At 41.1% G+C, this 18,992-nt stretch overlaps 2 protein-coding genes, 1 long non-coding RNA gene and 1 pseudogene across 9 annotated transcripts in view; 3 read left to right on the top strand and 1 right to left on the bottom strand.

The window, feature by feature from the left end:
* LOC125885238 (uncharacterized) overlaps positions 1 to 11,314 on the bottom strand; it is a 32,826-nt gene extending 21,512 nt beyond the window's left edge. For 2 of the 7 annotated variants that reach the window (XR_007448834.1, XR_007448836.1), the window contains exons 1-2: positions 11,087 to 11,310; positions 8,770 to 8,826 (exon numbers count right to left, since the gene is read on the bottom strand). This is a non-coding gene — a long non-coding RNA (uncharacterized LOC125885238). Of the gene's footprint in view, positions 1 to 8,769; positions 8,827 to 11,086 lie in introns of all 7 variants that reach the window. The other 5 variants (XR_007448830.1, XR_007448835.1, XR_007448831.1 and 2 more) reach the window with 5 other exon arrangements.
* LOC125885232 (trace amine-associated receptor 13c-like) lies at positions 1,660 to 2,651 on the top strand (annotated as a pseudogene).
* LOC125885234 (trace amine-associated receptor 13c-like) lies at positions 7,651 to 8,637 on the top strand. Its single transcript, XM_049570782.1, has one exon. It carries the CDS (start codon positions 7,651 to 7,653, stop codon positions 8,635 to 8,637), a length of 987 nt encoding a protein of 328 aa, XP_049426739.1.
* Positions 10,608 to 18,054, top strand: LOC125885231 (stomatin-like protein 2, mitochondrial). Its single transcript, XM_049570781.1, has 10 exons — positions 10,608 to 10,894; positions 11,820 to 11,963; positions 12,064 to 12,163; positions 12,926 to 12,984; positions 13,144 to 13,245; positions 13,346 to 13,480; positions 15,755 to 15,899; positions 16,224 to 16,303; positions 16,424 to 16,552; positions 17,396 to 18,054. Exons 1-10 carry the CDS (start codon positions 10,853 to 10,855, stop codon positions 17,507 to 17,509), a joined length of 1,050 nt encoding a protein of 349 aa, XP_049426738.1. The 5' UTR covers positions 10,608 to 10,852; the 3' UTR covers positions 17,510 to 18,054.
* Positions 18,055 to 18,992: the final 938 nt, after the last annotated feature.

Genomic DNA, 18,992 nt, shown 5'->3' with positions numbered 1-18,992 from the left:
CAGGATGAAACATCCAAAATCCAGGAATACATCAAGAAGATGGCCCAAAAGGATGAGCTGCTACGTGAATGCCTCAGACAACAGAAACCTGATGAGAGCAAAGAAGTGGAGGGGCAAACAACATGGAGGGATAAGCCTCCACATAGACATACCACTGTCAGATAGAGGACGTGGGTGATATCAAGAAGACCTACCAGTGGTTGGAGAATGCTGGACTGACAGACGGCACAGAGACACTAATCATCGCAGCACAAGAACAGCTCCTAAGCACAAGGGCCACAGAGGCCAGGGTCTACCACAGCAGATCACACCCAAGGTGCAGGCTGTGCAAGGATGCCCCTGAGACAGTTCAGCACATAGTGGCGGGGTGTAAAATGCAGGCAGGATCAGCGTACATGGAGAGGCACAACCAAGTGGCTGGGATAGTGTACAGGAACATCCGCACCCAGTGTGGACTCTAAGTACCCAAATCCCAATGGGACACACCACCAGTGGTGGTTGAGAACAACAGGGCTAAGATCCTGTGGGACTTCAGCCTCCAGACTGACAAACAGCTGCTGGCATAATGATGGTTGACAAATACCGGAAGAGGTCAGTGGTGGTAGATGTGGCGATACCAGCCGACGGCAACATCAGACAGAAGGAACACGAAAAGGTGGAGAAGTATCAAAGGTTGAAAGAACAGTTGGAACAGATGTGGAAGGTCAAAGTTGACGTTGTCCCCGTGGCAGTAGGAGCACTCAGGGCAGTGACCCCCGAACTGGGAGAGTGGCTCTGGCAGATTCCAAGATGTGTGGACAGAAGTGTGCAGTCCTAGGAACAGCTAAGATACTGCGCAGAACCCTCAAACTCTCAGGCCTCTGAAAGAGGACCCAAGCTTGAGGATGACACAGACACCACTCTAAGAGGGTGATAATATATGTTTTGTTTTGGTTTTTAAATTCATCTTTTGAAACTGCAAATCAAGGAATTTCAAATTATAATTTCAGATAGCTGAATTTAGAACAAATTGTTTCAGATACATGGTTTCCAAAATAAAATATTTCAATGCTATGAATTCAGTGGTGTTTAAATTTCAATATTAAGTGGTTGTTAGAATTTAGATATTTCTGTATCTTGTTTGCTGCTACAGGTTCAGCTATGGAGCAGCTATATTCAAATTACAGTCTACTGTACCACACTCAGGAATTTGAAGTATAGCTTTAAGTGCTGTCTGATGAACCACACTATTTGAGCTGAATAAATCTTACTGTATCTATGTTGTTTTTGCTTGATTTATGTTGCTTATTTTTATGTTTGCTTTTGATTTTATGTTTGCTTGTTTACTTTGTTCATTTTAATGATGTGACTTTTGTATCTGCTTATAATGCTTATTGAGGTGAGATGTCTTTTCTTAAATCGCAGCTGCAAAACTCGTCTCATCTTTTGTTGTATTTCTGCTGCATTGTTTAATTGTGCAAATAAATAAATCAAATCTAAAATATCAAAAGTAAATGATGAATAAAAAACAAATTGCAGGGGGGAAGAGGGAGAAGTGACGACAGTGAAGAGGGCGAGAGGTTGCATCATTCATCAGGTGTTTGGAACAGCTGGGAGGGCCGGTTTGATAAGGATAAAACAACTGTCTGATGGGGAGTTTAATCTGTTCCCTCCTCCCTGATGGACAGCACAGATGGCCCTCTGCTCTGCTTCCCCAACCTCAACTCCTCCTGCAGGCGTCTGCTGCGCCCTCGCTCTGAGACTGCTCTGCTCTGCTCTACACCCTGCTGGCCTTTGTCTCTCTGCTCACTGTGACTCTCAACCTGCTCGTCATCATCTCCATCTCCCACTTCCGACAGCTCCACACCGCGACCAACACCCTGCTCCTGTCTCTGGCTGTGTCCGACCTGGTGGTGGGGCTGCTGGTGATGCCCATCGAGGGCCTGCGCTACATGGAGACGTGCTGGCTGCTGGGGAGGCTGCTGTGTGCTCTGACTCCTTATGTTTCTTACTGCATGCTCTCTGCCTCTGTGGGCAGCATGGTGCAAATATCCATAGATCGTTATCTGGCTATCTGTGACCCACTGCTCTATTCCTCTAAGATCACCCTGCACAGAGTTCAAATATCAATCTGTTTATGCTGGGCCTGCTCTCTTCTCTACAACGGGTGTATCCTAATGGGACACTTAGGGCAGCCAGACAGGTTCAGCTCCTGCCACGGGGAGTGTGTGGTGGTCATCAGCCACACCTCAGGAACTGTTGATCTCTTTTTTACATTTGTCGGGCCCTGTACTGTCATGGTTGTTCTCTATATGAGGGTGTTTGTGGTTGCCATCTCTCAGATGCGTGTCATTCAGCTGCAGACTGCTGCTACCGCTGGCACTGCAGCTCCAACCGCTAAAAAATCAGAGAGGAAGGCAGCCAGGACTCTTGGCATTGTGATAGCTGTGTTTCTATTGTGCTTCTGCCCGTTTTACTATCCCTCTCTAGCAGGAGAGGACACCTCCACGAGCTTGTCTTACTATGCTCTGTTGTCTTGGATCATGATGTTGAACTCCTGTGCAAACCCTCTGATTTATGCTCTGTTTTACCCCTGGTTTAGAAAAGCTATCAAAGTCATCTTCACCCTCAGGATACTGCAGCCTCACTCCAGGGAAGATAAATTACTGTAGGCAGGGCTGAAATGATCTGTTAACTGTCATTTTTCAGTGTTTAGGAAACTTTGGAAACCAGACTGTCCTGCTGCAGAAACACAGAAACACTCTACAGTGGCCTCAAGCACAGAGTTCCTAAGTTTGTCACACACACATGAACACACACCTCATATCTGAGTGAAGAGCATTATGTGCCTTCTTGAAGCAAATGACCTTGACTGAAATGCTGTATATTGACATATTAGCTATATTCTGTCTTGCTTTCCAGAATGTCACAAGCACCAACAAATCATATGAAAAGTTCATGTAAATATGAGCACAAACAACATGTATGATGTCTGTACACTCTTTGATTGTGTTACGGTATAATAAATGTACACATAATTTAACAGACCTGTCATTAGGCTTCTTTGTATTGCACAGATCCTGTTAAGTCTTCGTGGTTTAGTCTCTTGTGATCACTATATGTAGCTTTTGTGCACTCGTCTTGCCTGCTGTGCTGTTAAAAAGAACCAGACTGATGTTGTGCTTAATCTCTGCCATGTTTAATTTAACTGCTTTCAAATGCAATTTTTTCCTTGCTGGAAATTACCGTCTGTTTCTACCAACATGCAGCAAACTGCCAAAAAATTAATTTAAAGTCACATTAGATATAAATGTCCAAAGACTTACTGATTTGGCAGCTACAGTGATTAGGAAATGGTTCCAAAATGTTTGAGCCTGATAAAAAAACATTAATTTGAAATAGAAGAAAGCCGAACAATAAGAAAATAAAACACACATCCTCCTCTCCAACAGGCCCAACTAACAATACATAAGAGAGGTGGAGCAATGTGATTTTTACGAGGTTGTTCTTTTGGTATATATCTGTGAAAGTATTTAACTGTCAGGAATGGATTTGATGAACAAGTATTCACTTTCTTGATAAATAAATATCAGCAAACCTGCTGCATTGTCCCGCACTCACACAGCATGCACATTGTGGCCGTAGCAACATGGAGGCGTCGCCGCACTCCTAACAGTTGAGACTACAGTTGATTCCAGAGGATGATCAATGCCTCTTTATTCAGCAAAACCAAAACATGACCAATTAATTCTGATCAAATGCTACCTAATTATGCATTAATGGACACTTCTATATTACAGACACGTCAGCTCAAATGTCTTCTGTGACACTGAAAACAAGAAAACTGAGCTCAAACTTCTCTCTGTTTAACATAATAAAAACGATGCACCTCTCTTTACTCAAACACTGCTGAGAAAAGTTGCCAATAACTCCACACTTTTAGTGGGGCATTAACAGTACATCCCTTTGAATTGTATTTGGTAAATGCTTCTGTCAAAGTAATTTGATTACAAATTGCATCTTTTTTTTCTTTACAGTAAGCTTGGTGGACTTTTTTATTGACTCAAGACCATGTTTGCATAGTGTGGAGTAAACGCAAAATATAAAATCTAATAATGCACACTGACAATTTTGGATATTTATCTGCCTTTTGTGATGTTGTATTCCATTTAGATTTGTCCATTCAATGCTTTTAGCTGCTTTTAAATAACCGTTTGAGCCTTTTGGTGCTTTGATTAGTGGCTACAGTGCATAAAATCTGATCAGCATTTTTTGTTTATACCTTTGCAATGGAAAAAATAGGCCGCCTTGTTGCTAACACATGCTATACAAACCCAAACCCAATACACACCTAAAGCTAAACACAAATGAACATGAGGTCAATGCAGTAATAAATATAGGCTTGTCCTATTGAGAGGGAAATCACAGACATTATTGCTAATATGAGAGATTTAGCAGGCGGTCATGATGATGACAGATCTGGTCTGATTGTCAAATTAGTCCCTTTATTCTCAGGCCATTGACCTGTCTACTTGCTAAATCTCTGGAAATTGGAACAGTACCAAGTGAGATTAAAACTGCTAAAATTCTACCTGTGTTTAAATCCGGAGATGGAAGGTCATTTAAAAACTACTGTCCAGTTTCTGTCTTTGCTTGTTTTTCGAGGATTTTGGTGAAACTGGTTTACAATATAATTATAAAACATCCTGTATGGACAGCAGTATGGATTTAGGAAAACCTACTCTGCAGATATGGCTTTGTTTTAACTGGTTGACAAAATTCACACTCCTTTAAATGGCAACAGATATGCTTTAGGAATATTTCTTGACATTTCCAAAGCTTTCAACACTTTTAATCATGATATCTAACTCCAGAAATTGTTATATTATTGCTTTATTGGACATATGTCTTTATGTTACACTCATAATCAACAACAGTTTGTTAACATTAATGGATGGACATCTGATGGGGCCAAAACAATAGGTGGAGTCCCACAGGGATCTATTACAGGACCTCAACTATTCCTTATTTATATCAAGGACCTAGCTGTAGCGTCACCCTCCATGGTGACACTCCTCCCAGTACTTCTGCCGATAATACCGATTTATTTCTCTCACATACTAATTTCTCTGTACTTACTGCCAAAGCTGACTTTGATTTAGAAAGAATTTCTTGATTTCCGATTTCAAAAGCTGATATTTATTTCAATATTCCCAAATTTAAAATCCCCAAATCAGTGTTTTAGAATTAAAAATGATATTCTTTGACTTGAATTTTTGGATCTGAATTTGACCAATGAAATTTGACCAGTGCTGTATTTACATATTTTTTAATTAGAATTTTGAGATTTGAATTTGATTATTTAATTTTAGCCTCAATCTAGTTTTTTTTTTTTTTTTTTTTTAAAGGCAACTCAAAGCCAATTGACCAAGTCAACATCAAATGCGGCATATACCAAGGGGATGCACTGTCACCACTGCTGTTCTGCATAGGCTTGAATCCCCTCAGTCAATTCATCAAGAAGACTGGCTATGGATACCGATTACAAAGTGGAGTAACAATCAATCACCTGCTCTACATGGATGTCAGCAAGCTGTACGCCAAGAATGAGTGAGAAATCAACTCACTGATCCACACCAACAGGATCTACAGCAAGGACATAGGGATGTCATTCGGATTGGACAAGTGTCTAAGATGATCAGAACTGAAGGAGTTGACCTACCAGAGGGCAACATAGGAGATATCCAGGACAGCCACAAGTACCTTGGGATCCCGCAGACTAATGGAAATCATGAGGAGGCCGCAAGAAGTCCACCACAATCAAATACCTCCAGAGAGTAAGGCGAGTCCTGAGAAGTCAGCTGAATGGTCAGAACAAGGTCAGAGCCATCAGCAGGTACGCAATGCCAGTCATCAAATACCCAGCTGGGATCATAGGCTGGCCAAAGGAGGCGATGGAAGCCACAGATATCAAGACAAAAAAGCTCCTCACCATGCATGGATGGTTCCACCCCAAGTCCAGCGCCCTGAGGCTATACACTAAGCGGAAAGAGGGAGGCCAAGGACTAGTGAGTATCAGAGCCACTATCCAGGATGAAACATCCAAAATCCAGGAATACATCAAGAAGATGGCTCCAAAGGATGAGCTGCTACGTGAATGCCTCAGACAACAGAAACCTGATGAGAGCAAAGAAGTGGAGGAGCAAACAACATGGAGGGATAAGCCTCCACATAGACATACCACCGTCAGATAGCGGAAGTGGCTGATATCAAGAAGACCTACCAGTGGTTGGAGAATGCTGGACTGACAGACGGCACAGAGACACTAATCATCGCAGCACAAGAACAGGCCCTAAGCACAAGGGCCACAGAGGCCAGGGTCTACCACAGCAGATCACACCCAAGGTGCAGGCTGTGCAAGGATGCGCCTGAGACGATCCAGCACATAGTGGCGGGGTGTAAAATGCAGGCAGGATCAGTGTACATGGAGAGGCACAACCAAGTGGCTGGGATAGTGTACAGGAACATCTGCACCCAGTGTGGACTCTAAGTACCCAAATCCTGATGGGACACACCAACAACCAGGCTAAGATCTTGTGGGACTTCAGCTTCCAGACTGACAAACAGCTGCTTGATAACCAACCGGACATAATGGTGGTTGACAAACACCAGAACTAGAACAGATGTGGTCGAAGGTCGAAGTTGACGTGGTCCCCGTGGCAGTAGGAGCACTCGGGGCAGTGACCCCCAAACTGGGAGAGTGGCTCTGGCAGATTCCAAGATGTGTGGACAGAAGTGTGCAGTCCTAGGAACAGCTAAGATACTGCGCAGAACCCTCAAACTCTCAGGCCTCTGGTAGAGGACCCGAGCTTGAGGATGACACAGACACCACCCTAAGAGGGCGATAGGGTGATAATATATGTTTTGTTTTGTTTTTGTTTTTAAATTAAGCTTTTGAAATTGCAAATCAAAAAATTTCAAATTATAATTTCAGATAGCTGAATTTAGAACAAATTGTTTCAGATACATGGTTTCCAAAATAAAATATTTCAATGCTATGAATTCAGTGGTGTTTAAATTTCAATATTAAGTGGTTGTTAGAATTTAGATATTTCTGTATCTTGTTTGCTGCTACAGGTTCAGTTATGGAGCAGCTATATTCAAATTACAGTCTACTGTACCACACTCAGGAATTTGAAGTATAGCTTTAAGTGCTGTCTGATGAACGACACTATTTGAGCTTATTAAATCTTACTGTATGTATCTATGTTGTTTTTGCTTGATTTATGTTGCTTATTTTTATGTTTGCTTGTGATTTTATGTTTGCTTGTTTACTTTGTTCATTTTGATGATGTGACTTTTGTATCTGCTTATAATGCTTATTGAGGTGAGATGTCTTTTCTTAAATCGCAGCTGCAAAACTCACCTCATCTTTTGTTGTATTTCTGCTGCATTGTTTAATTGTGCAAATAAATAAATCAAATCTAAAATATCAAAAGTAAATAATGAATAAAAAACAAATTGCAGGGGGGAAGAGGGAGAAGTGACGACAGTGATGAAAAGGGCGAGAGGTTGCATCATTCATCAGGTGTTTGGAACAGCTGGGAGGGCGGGTTTGATAAGGATAAAACAACTGTCTGATGGGGAGTTCAATCTGTTCCCTCCTCCCTGATGGACAGCACAGAGGGCCCTCTGCTCTGCTTCCCCAACCTCAACTCCTCCTGCAGGCGTCTGCTGCGCCCTCGCTCTGACACTGCTCTGCTCTACACCCTGCTGGCCTTTGTCTCTCTGCTCACTGTGACTCTCAACCTGCTCGTCATCATCTCCATCTCCCACTTCCGGCAGCTCCACACCGCGACCAACACCCTGCTCCTGTCTCTGGCTGTGTCCGACCTGGTGGTGGGGCTGCTGGTGATGCCCATCGAGGGCCTGCGCTACATGGAGACGTGCTGGCTGCTGGGGAGGCTGCTGTGTGCTCTGACTCCTTATGTTTCTTACTGCATGCTCTCTGCCTCTGTGGGCAGCATGGTGCTCATATCCATAGATCGTTATCTGGCTATCTGTGACCCACTGCTCTATTCCTCTAAGATCACCCTGCACAGAGTTCAAATATCAATCTGTTTATGCTGGGCCTGCTCTCTTCTCTACAACGGGTGTATCCTAATAGGACACTTAGGGCAGCCAGACAGGTTCAGCTCCTGCCACGGGGAGTGTGTGGTGGTCATCAGCCACACCTCAGGAACTGTTGATCTCTTTTTTACATTTGTCGGGCCCTGTACTGTCATGGTTGTTCTCTATATGAGGGTGTTTGTGGTTGCCATCTCTCAGATGCGTGTCATTCGGCTGCAGACTGCTGCTACCGCTGGCACTGCAGCTCCAACCGCTAAAAAATCAGAGAGGAAGGCAGCCAGGACTCTTGGCATTGTGATAGCTGTGTTTCTATTGTGCTTCTGCCCGTATTACTATCCCGCTCTAGCAGGTGGGGACACCTCCACGAGCTTGTCATACTTTGCAGTGTTGTCTTGGATCATGTTGTTGAACTCCTGTGCAAACCCTCTGATTTATGCTCTGTTCTACCCCTGGTTTAGAAAAGCTATCAAACTCATCTTCACACTGAAAATACTGCAGCCTCACTCCCGGGAGATCAAGATCCTGTAGATTAAATCACCAGTGCTTGGTCCCTTTTCAGCACGAATGAAACATGCTGTCTGTAACACCTGTGTATATGTGAGTGTGTGTGTGTGTGTGTGTGTGTGTGTGTGTGTGTGTATGCTGTCTGGCCAGACTCACCGTGTATTCAGTATACCAGTGGCCTCAGCTGCAGAGTTTCTCGTTTCGTCACACATGCTGCAGAAAAACATTTAATATAAAAATATTGAAACATAAAATAATGGTCAATAATACAAAGCATATTTTCATCATATAGGAGCTTTGGCAAGATCTCAGTTTATCATCTGTGTAATTGGCAGTGTAAAAATATGCTGCCTGACAGTCACAAACAATGAATACATAATGTATGTGTGATGAAGCTTTAATACTGTTTATATGTGACTCACTTATGCACGTGGAAATGCACAATTACTCACTGGATGTCGCACAGTGGTAATACTGTATAGGTTTACTGCCCAATGACAAGATGCACAAAGAAAACCACATGAATATATTATCAGAGCTTCACAAATAATGCTAATTGTGATTCAGTATGTGATAAGTGTATACAATGCCATTAAGCAGAATAATGACTTTAGTTTCTGAACTTCCTCATGACCTTAGTTGGGTTTACATCCAGCATCATGTCTTCTAGAGGATTTACAGTCTGTATGATTTATTGTTTATAAAAAAAACTATCACTATTTTCTTTTTTCCTATGTTACTCTCTCATGTGTAGTTCCATTTTCACCAAAGCTGCACAACTTTTAAAGTGTTTAAAAGCACGTTGTAACATAAGCACTGTATAAATGATAAATGATGATATTTTCTATTTTCTATCAAAGATTTAATGGCCTGCTTTTCTTTGAAGCTAAACATCAGTGTGCCTTATTAATTCTGGCATGATTTAATTCTTGTTGCATTAAACATGCTGTCAAATGAAAAAGTGAAAATAAAAGCCTGCAATTTTCACTCTGTCATGCTCTGATCCTGTTTGACATTTAAATTACTCCCATGCAAAAACTGGCACTACAGTAACAACATTATTAGTAATCCATAGGCTTACCTGTAAAGCTGGGTTCCTCAGGTGTTGTAAATCACAATGAATGAGATAAATGCTTATTAAATTGTATTTGCAATGGAAAAATATAAATACCCACAAGTTTATTAAGAAAGCAGGGCTTTTGAATTTTTTTCTGAGGTTTATTTTAGTGCCAGGTTTATTTGGTGCAGTCTGGAGCTGCACAATTAATAGAAATATTAACAAAATCACATTATGGCCAAGTGCAATATCAAGCTGCATTTTTTTCAGTCATTTTCCAACTTATAAAACACAAATATCCTGGTTGATAGACACAAACATTAAGTTAATGCATTTTTTGGCATTATAGTAACAAAACAGGACCAAAAAGGTGTCAGCTGAAGCCTTAACTTATTATACCTACTATTTTAACATTTGTTGTTTTTCTGAGCTCCCTTTAAACTATACAGAAGAATAAGAAACTGACATAACTAAAGTATATGTACATTATATAGGCCTACTGTCTGCCCAAATACCCCGAACACATTTCATGTACACTTTGGGGTTCATCCTTGATATTTGTTAATCATATTTAGTTTAAATATCGTTTTAAATCTAATGTGTGTATTATACATTTTCATTTCTGTTTCATTTTTATTCTGAAAGGTAAAATTGGTCCCAACGGAGCATTATAAATGAGGCTCTGTGGTGCTACAGAGACACCCTGGCGTGAAAATAATAGTCCCGACATAAGGTAATAATTATGCTTGCTTGATACAGGCCCCAGAAAAAAATCCATAATTAGAACTTTTATATTTTTTTCCAGTGAAAATATGATTCCAGTCAATGATTTTTATTTGCGTATCATGCAGCCCTAATAAGTCCCTTAAAACATATACTAGATTATCACTATGAGCATATTATAATAATGAAAAATAATCGTAAAGCCTGCCATGATACCATTAGGAGTCAAAGTTTCCCTGTACAGTCACTGTCGTGTCACTAGCATAAATCTCAGTTTCATTCAAAGCACACTGAGCTGCAGTGCCGCCATCCGGAGCAGCAGGGGGCGGTGTTGCACCATAACATTAATGGCTAACGCTATCTAAAGCAATGGGGACAGCTTATCTATCAAATGACGTGACTTTTAACCTTCAAATGTCTGTATAACTTTATATAACATTTAGCTACGTTTATATAAACATGTTGCGGACATTGTGTCGAGGCGGTGGGGCCGTTTTTAAGGTAAAGACACTGTTTATCAGGCGCTAACAGCCTGTCTGTGATAAGTTGGCTAACTAGCTTCTTGCTAACTTTAGCCGGCAGTTACTAATTATTAGCCAGGTCATTCAGCTGGAAGCATCTGATGTTTAAGCTTATGTGCATTTATATTAATAAGCACAGCGGTGTCTCCATGACATAAACAGACAATGTTACCTGTGGGAACCGGAGCTAGCTAGCAGTAGCTGTTGCTAAGGTGGCCATTCCTCCCTGGTTGTAATGCAGTATACTGTTAGTCCACAGGTGACCCCGTAATCAGCAGGTGTGAACAGGTGTGACAGTGATTACAGGTGTTATTTAATTGGTCTGTTATAATGCGCACATATCCTACGGATAAATAATGTATCTAAACCTTGTTTTATTTTTGCACTGCACTTCCACTGCTTAACTTTGTCTATATATCATCTTTCAAAACACAGTTACAAAGTGCTGGACAATAAAGATAAACACATTTAAAACACGAGGAGAATGAAACAAACATGTCATGAAGTCACCAAAGTAAAATATAAAATAAAAAGGCTGAAACTAAAATTAAATCAGTCTTACAGCCTAAGGGATGAAGCTGTCCAGGAGCCTGGTGGTGTGGGACTGTCTGTCAGATGACTGCAAGCTGGACAGTTTGTGGCTGGCTTGATCTGGGTCTCTGGTCATCCTTATGGCTTGTTTCTGCACTGCTGGGTGTAGAAGTCCTCTGTAGAGCCTTACAGCTGAGGGTAGTGCAAATGCCATACCAGGCGGTGATGCAGGCATTCAGGATAGTCTCGATGGTGCACCTGTAGAAGTTGCAGAGTATCCTGGAGTCCATGTTGAACCTCCTCAGCACGCCAGGGAAGAAGGGCTGCTGTGCCACTGCAACAGATTAACTGATTTGTGTCTCTCGATCTCCCAGCATGCTGTCCCCAGACTGTGCATGACGCTGACCCAGCAACGATGGGCATCTCGCTTACCCATGAACACTGTGGTCCTGTTTGTCCCGCAGCAGGAGGCCTGGGTGGTCGAGAGGATGGGTCGCTTTCACCGCATGTTAGAGCCGGTACTTATTTTAGCTTCAATAATATCTATCTCTTTGTGACCACAAATCATCTAGGTGTATATTAATGAACATTTAGCACTTTTTTTGTCCTGTCTTATAGGGACTGAACTTCCTCATCCCCATACTTGATCAAATTCGTTATGTTCAAAGCCTTAAGGAGATTGTTATTGACATCCCTGAACAGTCAGCTGTGACCCTAGGTATGTTCTTTTCCATTGCATTCTTGGAAAAAGTGAAGGCAACAAATTCCGTAAACAATACAGGGTTCCTACAAAGTTTTCCACTCCAGAATTTCATAATTCCAAATCTGGACTGCAATTTCCAGACCATTTTTGACATCTGATGATAAAAACCAGTCCTTGCACCCTTGCATTCACCCACTGTGGCATTTCAGTCCTGGGCAGAAAGTCGGACGACATTCCACGTCTCTTTATCAATAAGAACCAAAAATATGTGGAAAAAGTTAAATAATTTATTTTTCACAGTGTCTGTGGAGCCTTGTTTTGTCACTGTGTTCATGGAAACGACAGTGAACACAGCTATTAAGGTTTCCTTTCACAGAAAAAAAGTCTTTTCTGATGACTACATCACTTCATAACTCACAAATGTTCATACAAGCTCAATATTTGGTTATTTGTGATGCTATGTATATATGCAGTTCAAAGAGATTGCTGCATTTTCTTTTTGAACTAATTTGGTCGTAGGTGGTCATATACAAACTCTGCTTGTACGATCAATTTATTTTTAGAAATTCTGATTTTTAGAAAACAAAAGGGGCAATAGTCTGGAAACATAAATACTTTTCCATACTCTTATTTTACCATGTTTATCTAGACCTAAAAATTACTCAAATTAAATTCCATATTTTACCATACTGCATAGGAACCTGACAGTCGTGCTTATCGGTTTAATTAACCATCTTCACTGCTAAATGAACTGATGTGTTCTCTGTCTTTACACAGATAACGTGACTCTGCAAATTGATGGAGTCCTCTATTTGAAAATCTTAGATCCATATAAGGTATGCTGGTAAAAAGAAGGCACCCAAAAGTACTCTGACATATGAACACTGGTTTGTGGCATTGAATGAGTTCTATGTTTTGCCAGCAGGTGGCGCCACTTAGTTGGCTTATCCATTAACTGATCCACACAGAGACTGACGAGTTGTGTGTCTCTCCAGGCTAGTTATGGTGTAGAGGATCCAGAATATGCTGTGACTCAGCTCGCACAAACCACAATGCGTTCAGAACTGGGCAAACTCACCCTGGATAAAGTATTCAGGGTAAGAAACAGCTGCACTGCCTTGGTGTGTGTTACACTGCAACAAAATGATGATGAAGGCATGTACCTTAAACCTGCTGCTGTCTCTCTGGTTTTTAAAGGAAAGGGAGTCTCTCAATTCCAACATCGTCCACTCCATCAACCAGGCGTCAGACGAGTGGGGGATCCGCTGCCTGCGATACGAAATCAAAGACATACAAGTTCCACCTCGTGTTAAAGAGTCAATGCAGATGCAGGTCAGACACACATAATGGCCAACTTTCTGTTTTATGCTGCATTTTGTAATATTCTTTACAGTACTATCTTGTTCTCAGGTTACCATAGTACAACCCTGATTCCAAAAACATTGGGATGCTCTTTAAAATGCACCTAAAAGCAGAATGCAATGATTTGCAAATCATAAAGTGGGGGTAATACGTAATCAAGACATCAGTCTTTCGATTTACTGGTCCACCTACGTCCCAACCCTCACCTATGGTCATGAGCTCTGGGTAGTGACTGAAAGAATGAGATCGAGGATACAAGCAGCCAAAATGAGTTTTCTCAGAAGGGTGATCAGGCTCAGTCTTAGAGATAGGGTAAGCTCATGGAGCTCTGATCAGAACCCCTGCTCCTTCGTGTCAAAAGGGTCAGTGGAGGTAGTTTGGGCATCTGATCAGGATGCCTCCTGGGTGCCTGCTGTTAGGGGTGTTCTGGGCACATCCCACTGGTAGGAGGCCCCGGTGCAGATCCAGAACACGCTGGCCTGAGAATGCCTCAGGGGGAGAGGGATGTCTGGAATGCTTTACTCGGCCTGCAGCCCTCACAACCCAGCTTCAGATAAATGGTTGAAAATGGATGGATGGCTTCACAGAGGTTTAGACCAGACATTGATATTAAAATAAAAAATAAAACTACAATAATAAATAAATCAGTCCATAAAAATGATGTGCAGTGAAGTGGAATGACAGGGGGAAAAAGTATCGAACACGCCAACTGAAGTTTATCTAATACCTGGAGAAGCTTTTGTTTGCAATGCAGCTTGTGGGATTTTGGCCCACTCCTCCACACAGACAGTCTTTAAATCTTGAAGAGTTTGGGGGGGCCTGCTTGTGAATCTTCAGGAAGAAATTTCACATTCAAAACTTCAACTATCATTGTCCTCAGTTCCCAAACACTTACTGAGTGTTTTCAATGAAACTGGATGTAACACAGAGGGAAACATGCACCTGTTACAACTTTTTTGGAAGGTGCTGCAGTGTATATGAGTGTATATGTACAAAAAACAAAGTTTATCAGTTTGAACATTAAATGTCTTTAAGTTAGTCTTTATACTGTATTCAGCTGAATATGTTTCAAGAAGGATTTGCAAATCATTTTTATTTATGTTTTACACGGTGTCCCAACTTCTTTGGAATCAGGGTTGTAGTATTGTATTGTAAACATCTGTGGTTTTATCGCTGACTGTGATGAAAAACACTCACAATAAACTGCTCGTGACCCATTATTGTGTTTAAAAGATATGATGTCATTTTAAATTGCTGAAAAGCCTGGCTTTGGTAGATTTTTTTTAGTGTTTTTTTTTTTTTGTTTACCAAAAAAAAGATGTGTGTTCTATCTGTGATGCCAGAAAAGTGTTTGTTTCTTCACAAAATGGAAGGTTAAGTGATTCCAGTATGTTTTAGTGCCATTTTAAATATATAATACAAAACTTTTCTGCATTAAAATATCTTCAAACAGTTAGACCACTTACATTACCCGTAACGTTTCTAACAAACCCCCCAAAAATCTGTAACTTTAATCAACGACACAATCCATGATATTTTGTCGCCATTGCCCGTCAGTGGTTGTCTGCCAGAAGCTGTCGTAAATTGACTTATCATTCTGTTTTAAGCCACGTTTTTATAATACACTTTTTAGATCTTGGTTGTCCTTAACTATGTTAACCGGAGGACAGATTTAAGTCATTGAACAGAGAAACAAGCTGAGCGAATGTTAGAGGCAGCTCATCTCCAGACCCTGCCTTGCCGAACAGCATTGGAGAAACACTTATTTTTAACATGAAACCACTGTATTCAGTGTTTTTACCATTTTAAATCACCTGATCTGCTGGTTTTGGAAAGGAAGAGACTTCTGCAGTTAATTCGGCTCCTGGTAAAAACCTCATAATTGATGAACACTGGGAGAAACTGACTGCAACGATAGCATTGCTCTGTTTTTTTATTGTTCTGATTGAGTCCTTACAGCAGAAAATTTCATATTGTACATTCAAGAGTTTTAATCATATTTTGATGATTTTAGGGATAATATCATGAATCATAATTATTTTGGCTAGGAAAATTGTGACATGAAATTTCCATATGGTCCCATGTCTAGTATGTATGAATATAAACAGTGAGACAATCAGAGACTGTGACTACACATCAGAGCTATGAAAATTGTCTCACCCACACTGGGTGATTTTCGGATTATTTTGTTTCCCTGGAGGAGAAATATTTGACATCCTTCTTTGCACATTGTTTCCTGTGTAGGTGGAGGCCGAGCGCAGGAAGAGAGCCACAGTGCTGGAGTCTGAGGGGACACGGGAAGCGGGCATCAACATCGCAGAGGGTCACAAGCAAGCCCTCATCCTGGCCTCAGAGGGAGAGAAGACTGAGCAGATAAACAGAGCAGCCGGTTTGTGCATTTTACTTTTGATTTAAAGAAAAGCAACTGTTTAACTGGGATTTTCCATTGACTCGCTGACATGCATGAACCATGTGATCACGTATGTAATTGAAGGTCTTGTTAACGTAGGACTTAGGCCGTCATTACACTAAATCCACAAAGCATTTAATTACGTGCCTGCAGACTGCGTTACAACACAACACAAGGACTCAGACTTTAAACCAGTCAAACATGCAAACAGTTTGGAGCACAAGAGAATCTAATGGAATGTTAAAAAAGGAGAGTTAAAGCCAACAATATTCTGTAAATCCAAAACATGCCGTGTGCCTCCAGGTGAGGCCCAGGCTGTGTTAGCTAGAGCAGAAGCTAAATCCAAGGCGATTCGTCTGCTGTCAGCGGCTCTGGCTGAACAGGTATGAAGTACATTCGACAGGTTCATTTGTTATTAAAGGATTAGAAATGATCCAGAGTTATTTGGAGACGTTATTCCCAGCATCTTTCAGTAACCATCATTTTGGTTTCACTCCTGACAGAACGGAAATGCTGCAGCCTCACTTAGTCTTGCTGAACAGTACGTCTCTGCTTTCTCCAAACTCGCCAAAGAGTCCAACACTGTGCTGCTGCCCGCCAACACTGGGGATGTTAGTGGAATGGTCACACAGGTATACTGGTTTCTGCCCACTAATAAGCTTTGGAATTTACTCTGAAAATGAATTTGTCCTCAAAATATATTATAAATCTTGGATTAGGGTCATTATTTGGTATGATTTCGTCATTAAATATTACTTATTTGAACGGATTTATTGAAGTGTGGGGTGTGTGTTACCTACAGTAGGTGGCGGTCAGTGTGCCCTCAGTTTGGAGAAGCAGGCTGGAGTACCACCACAGAAGCTAGGCAATGTACTCATGTGGATGGGGGCAGCAGCAAAATGTATTTTAGTCACCTAACCCCTCATCTTTAGTGATGGAAATATGACACCCGGGTGGACACTCTAATTTTAGCTCCTTTCCTGGCACAATGCAATATCACACCGCCATAAAATACCATCTATCTCCGTCCGACAGCACCCAAAATTTAGTCAGCACCGAGTTTGAAAGAGAGACTGAATAAGTAACACTGAAACCGTACATGGCTCTGGACCGGATGGATTGGAAATGGGAAGCAGTCTGTTACCTATTTTTAACAGTTGCTCCGATGTTGAAAAAACCTGCGTACATGCACTAATTTGGGTGGAGAAAGGGTGTAACTGATCGAAGCAGCTGTAGACCAGCAGCTCCTGTGTTCTGCATTGAAAATGGCTGTCCGCAGCAGTGCATTGCTTCGCTTCTGTGTCAGTACTCCTGCCTGCTTCTCCAAACTCAGCGTCCGTTAACCGCCATCTACTGTATATAATGCACTGAGTATGGATAGGTACATCATACAACTTCACTTTAAAAATCCGAACTATCCCTTTAACTATTGCTGTATGGCGATAACACTTAACATCCTGCTCTCCTGCCCTCAGGCCATGACTATTTACAGCACGCTGGCGAAACCAGGGCTAAAAGTTGAGAACACGAAGACCAGCACAGACAAACCCAGTGAAGAGCCTCCAGTTCAGTCAGCATCAGCTCAGTAGCAGCAGAGGATGCCATTACTGCTGAAAAAAAGAGGAAGAGGTTTTCCACAATTATGGAGCACAATGGCGCTGCTGTGTGGACTCCCTCAGTGTCTGGTGCAAAGGGCACTCTATCTACTGCAGGGCACAGGATTTTGTGACAGAGGAACGACGCTGGATAAACAGACGAAGGCGAGCAAGGACGACAGGGGGAAGAGAGAAACTGAGCCACAAATAATGTTACATGTTGTAGTTTGCTTCGCCTTTAAATGCACATCTGCTGACTGTGATACTGTGCAGATGTAACATTTCAGGCCATTTGTCACCCAGTCTGTTCAGCTTAAATATAATTTTATATATTTTTGTGTTTTTTTTAATTTTCTACATTAAAGCCAACCCATTAGAAATACAGCAATGATTGTTGATGTTGTTCAAAACCTGAAAGCACTTTAAGAGCCTTTAGTTTTAGGAAGATAATAATTTATTAAAGATAATTTATTTGGGTGTTGGTGTTGGGCTAATGACTGGAAAAGGAAATGTGGAAAAATAAAAAAAATAAAACTGTTTCAGAGAGCAATGACAAATTGTGTTATTAATATTACAACAGTATGGTTTCCCATATAGTTTGTATTTTGCAAATTTTTTATTTCATTTTTTTTTTTTTACATTTCAATTGAGTTTCAGTTAGTTTCCAGAGTTTGTTTGCTTGTTTAAGTTTAGTTTTTATTGATTAAAATTGTTAAAATTTTTGTTTAGTTTTTATTAGTTTCAGTATTGGTTTTAGTTTTTCAATTATAATTTTAAGGGTATTTCTTATGGGAAAGATTTAAGAAGTTAAAAACCAGTTCTCACTTTCCAGGTGAGATGTTTAAGTATAAGATGAGTTGGTGTTGCTACTCAGGGACAGTTCACAAGTTTCTCGTTGTCAAAATGCACTACTAACCTTATGACTAGCGCAAATGTATAATTTCCCGTTCTTAAGTCTAATGATTTAACACAAACTTTGTATCACTGTGAAAAAGGAAGTGTGCATCTACTCATAGACAAGAGGCTCGTGCTCGTGACAGCATGAGTTGTAAACATTAATGGCTTCCTTCTTGGTTGAGCTGTAATGTTAGCTAGCTCAGTGGTGCGAGGTGAGCTAGCAGTAGATGCACTCTTCCTTCTGCACAATGATATGGGTGGTGGATGTGGTTCAGTAGAAAGAAAATAGTTCCTACATGAAACTGCTCACAACAAGGTCTGTGGATTATCTTGAGTAACCAGGTCATGATTTCTGGAAAGAGACATTGCTGTTGAGTTTTTCAAATGTATTTTTTTGGCACTTTGAGCACCACAAGCCAAGTGCCATTTGTTCAAGAGAAGGCAGACAATTCTACGGCCGATATCTCCAACACTCTACAGCTCACACTAAAACTATCTCGACTGACAAACAGCACTACAGGTAAGAGGAGAAATATGTGCTTTTGATTTGGGGGATGAACTGTCCCTTTAAATTCTCCCC

Source organism: Epinephelus fuscoguttatus, linkage group LG24, assembly GCF_011397635.1.
Source record: "Epinephelus fuscoguttatus linkage group LG24, E.fuscoguttatus.final_Chr_v1".
Classification (NCBI taxonomy): Eukaryota; Metazoa; Chordata; class Actinopteri; order Perciformes; family Serranidae; genus Epinephelus; species Epinephelus fuscoguttatus.
Note: the sequence above shows the minus strand (reverse complement) of the source record. Positions and strands in the feature narration are given on the sequence as shown.

Excerpts from the sequence above, each read along its gene's own strand:
- LOC125885234 (XM_049570782.1), top strand. The coding sequence starts at position 7,651 with ATGGACAGCACAGAGGGCCCTCTGCTCTGCTTCCCCAACCTCAACTCC.
- LOC125885231 (XM_049570781.1), top strand. The coding sequence starts at position 10,853 with ATGTTGCGGACATTGTGTCGAGGCGGTGGGGCCGTTTTTAAG. Across the intron at positions 11,964-12,063 it reads TTCACCGCATGTTAGAGCCG|GGACTGAACTTCCTCATCCC; the intron begins GTACTTATTTTA and ends CCTGTCTTATAG. Across the intron at positions 13,246-13,345 it reads CCCTGGATAAAGTATTCAGG|GAAAGGGAGTCTCTCAATTC; the intron begins GTAAGAAACAGC and ends TGGTTTTTAAAG.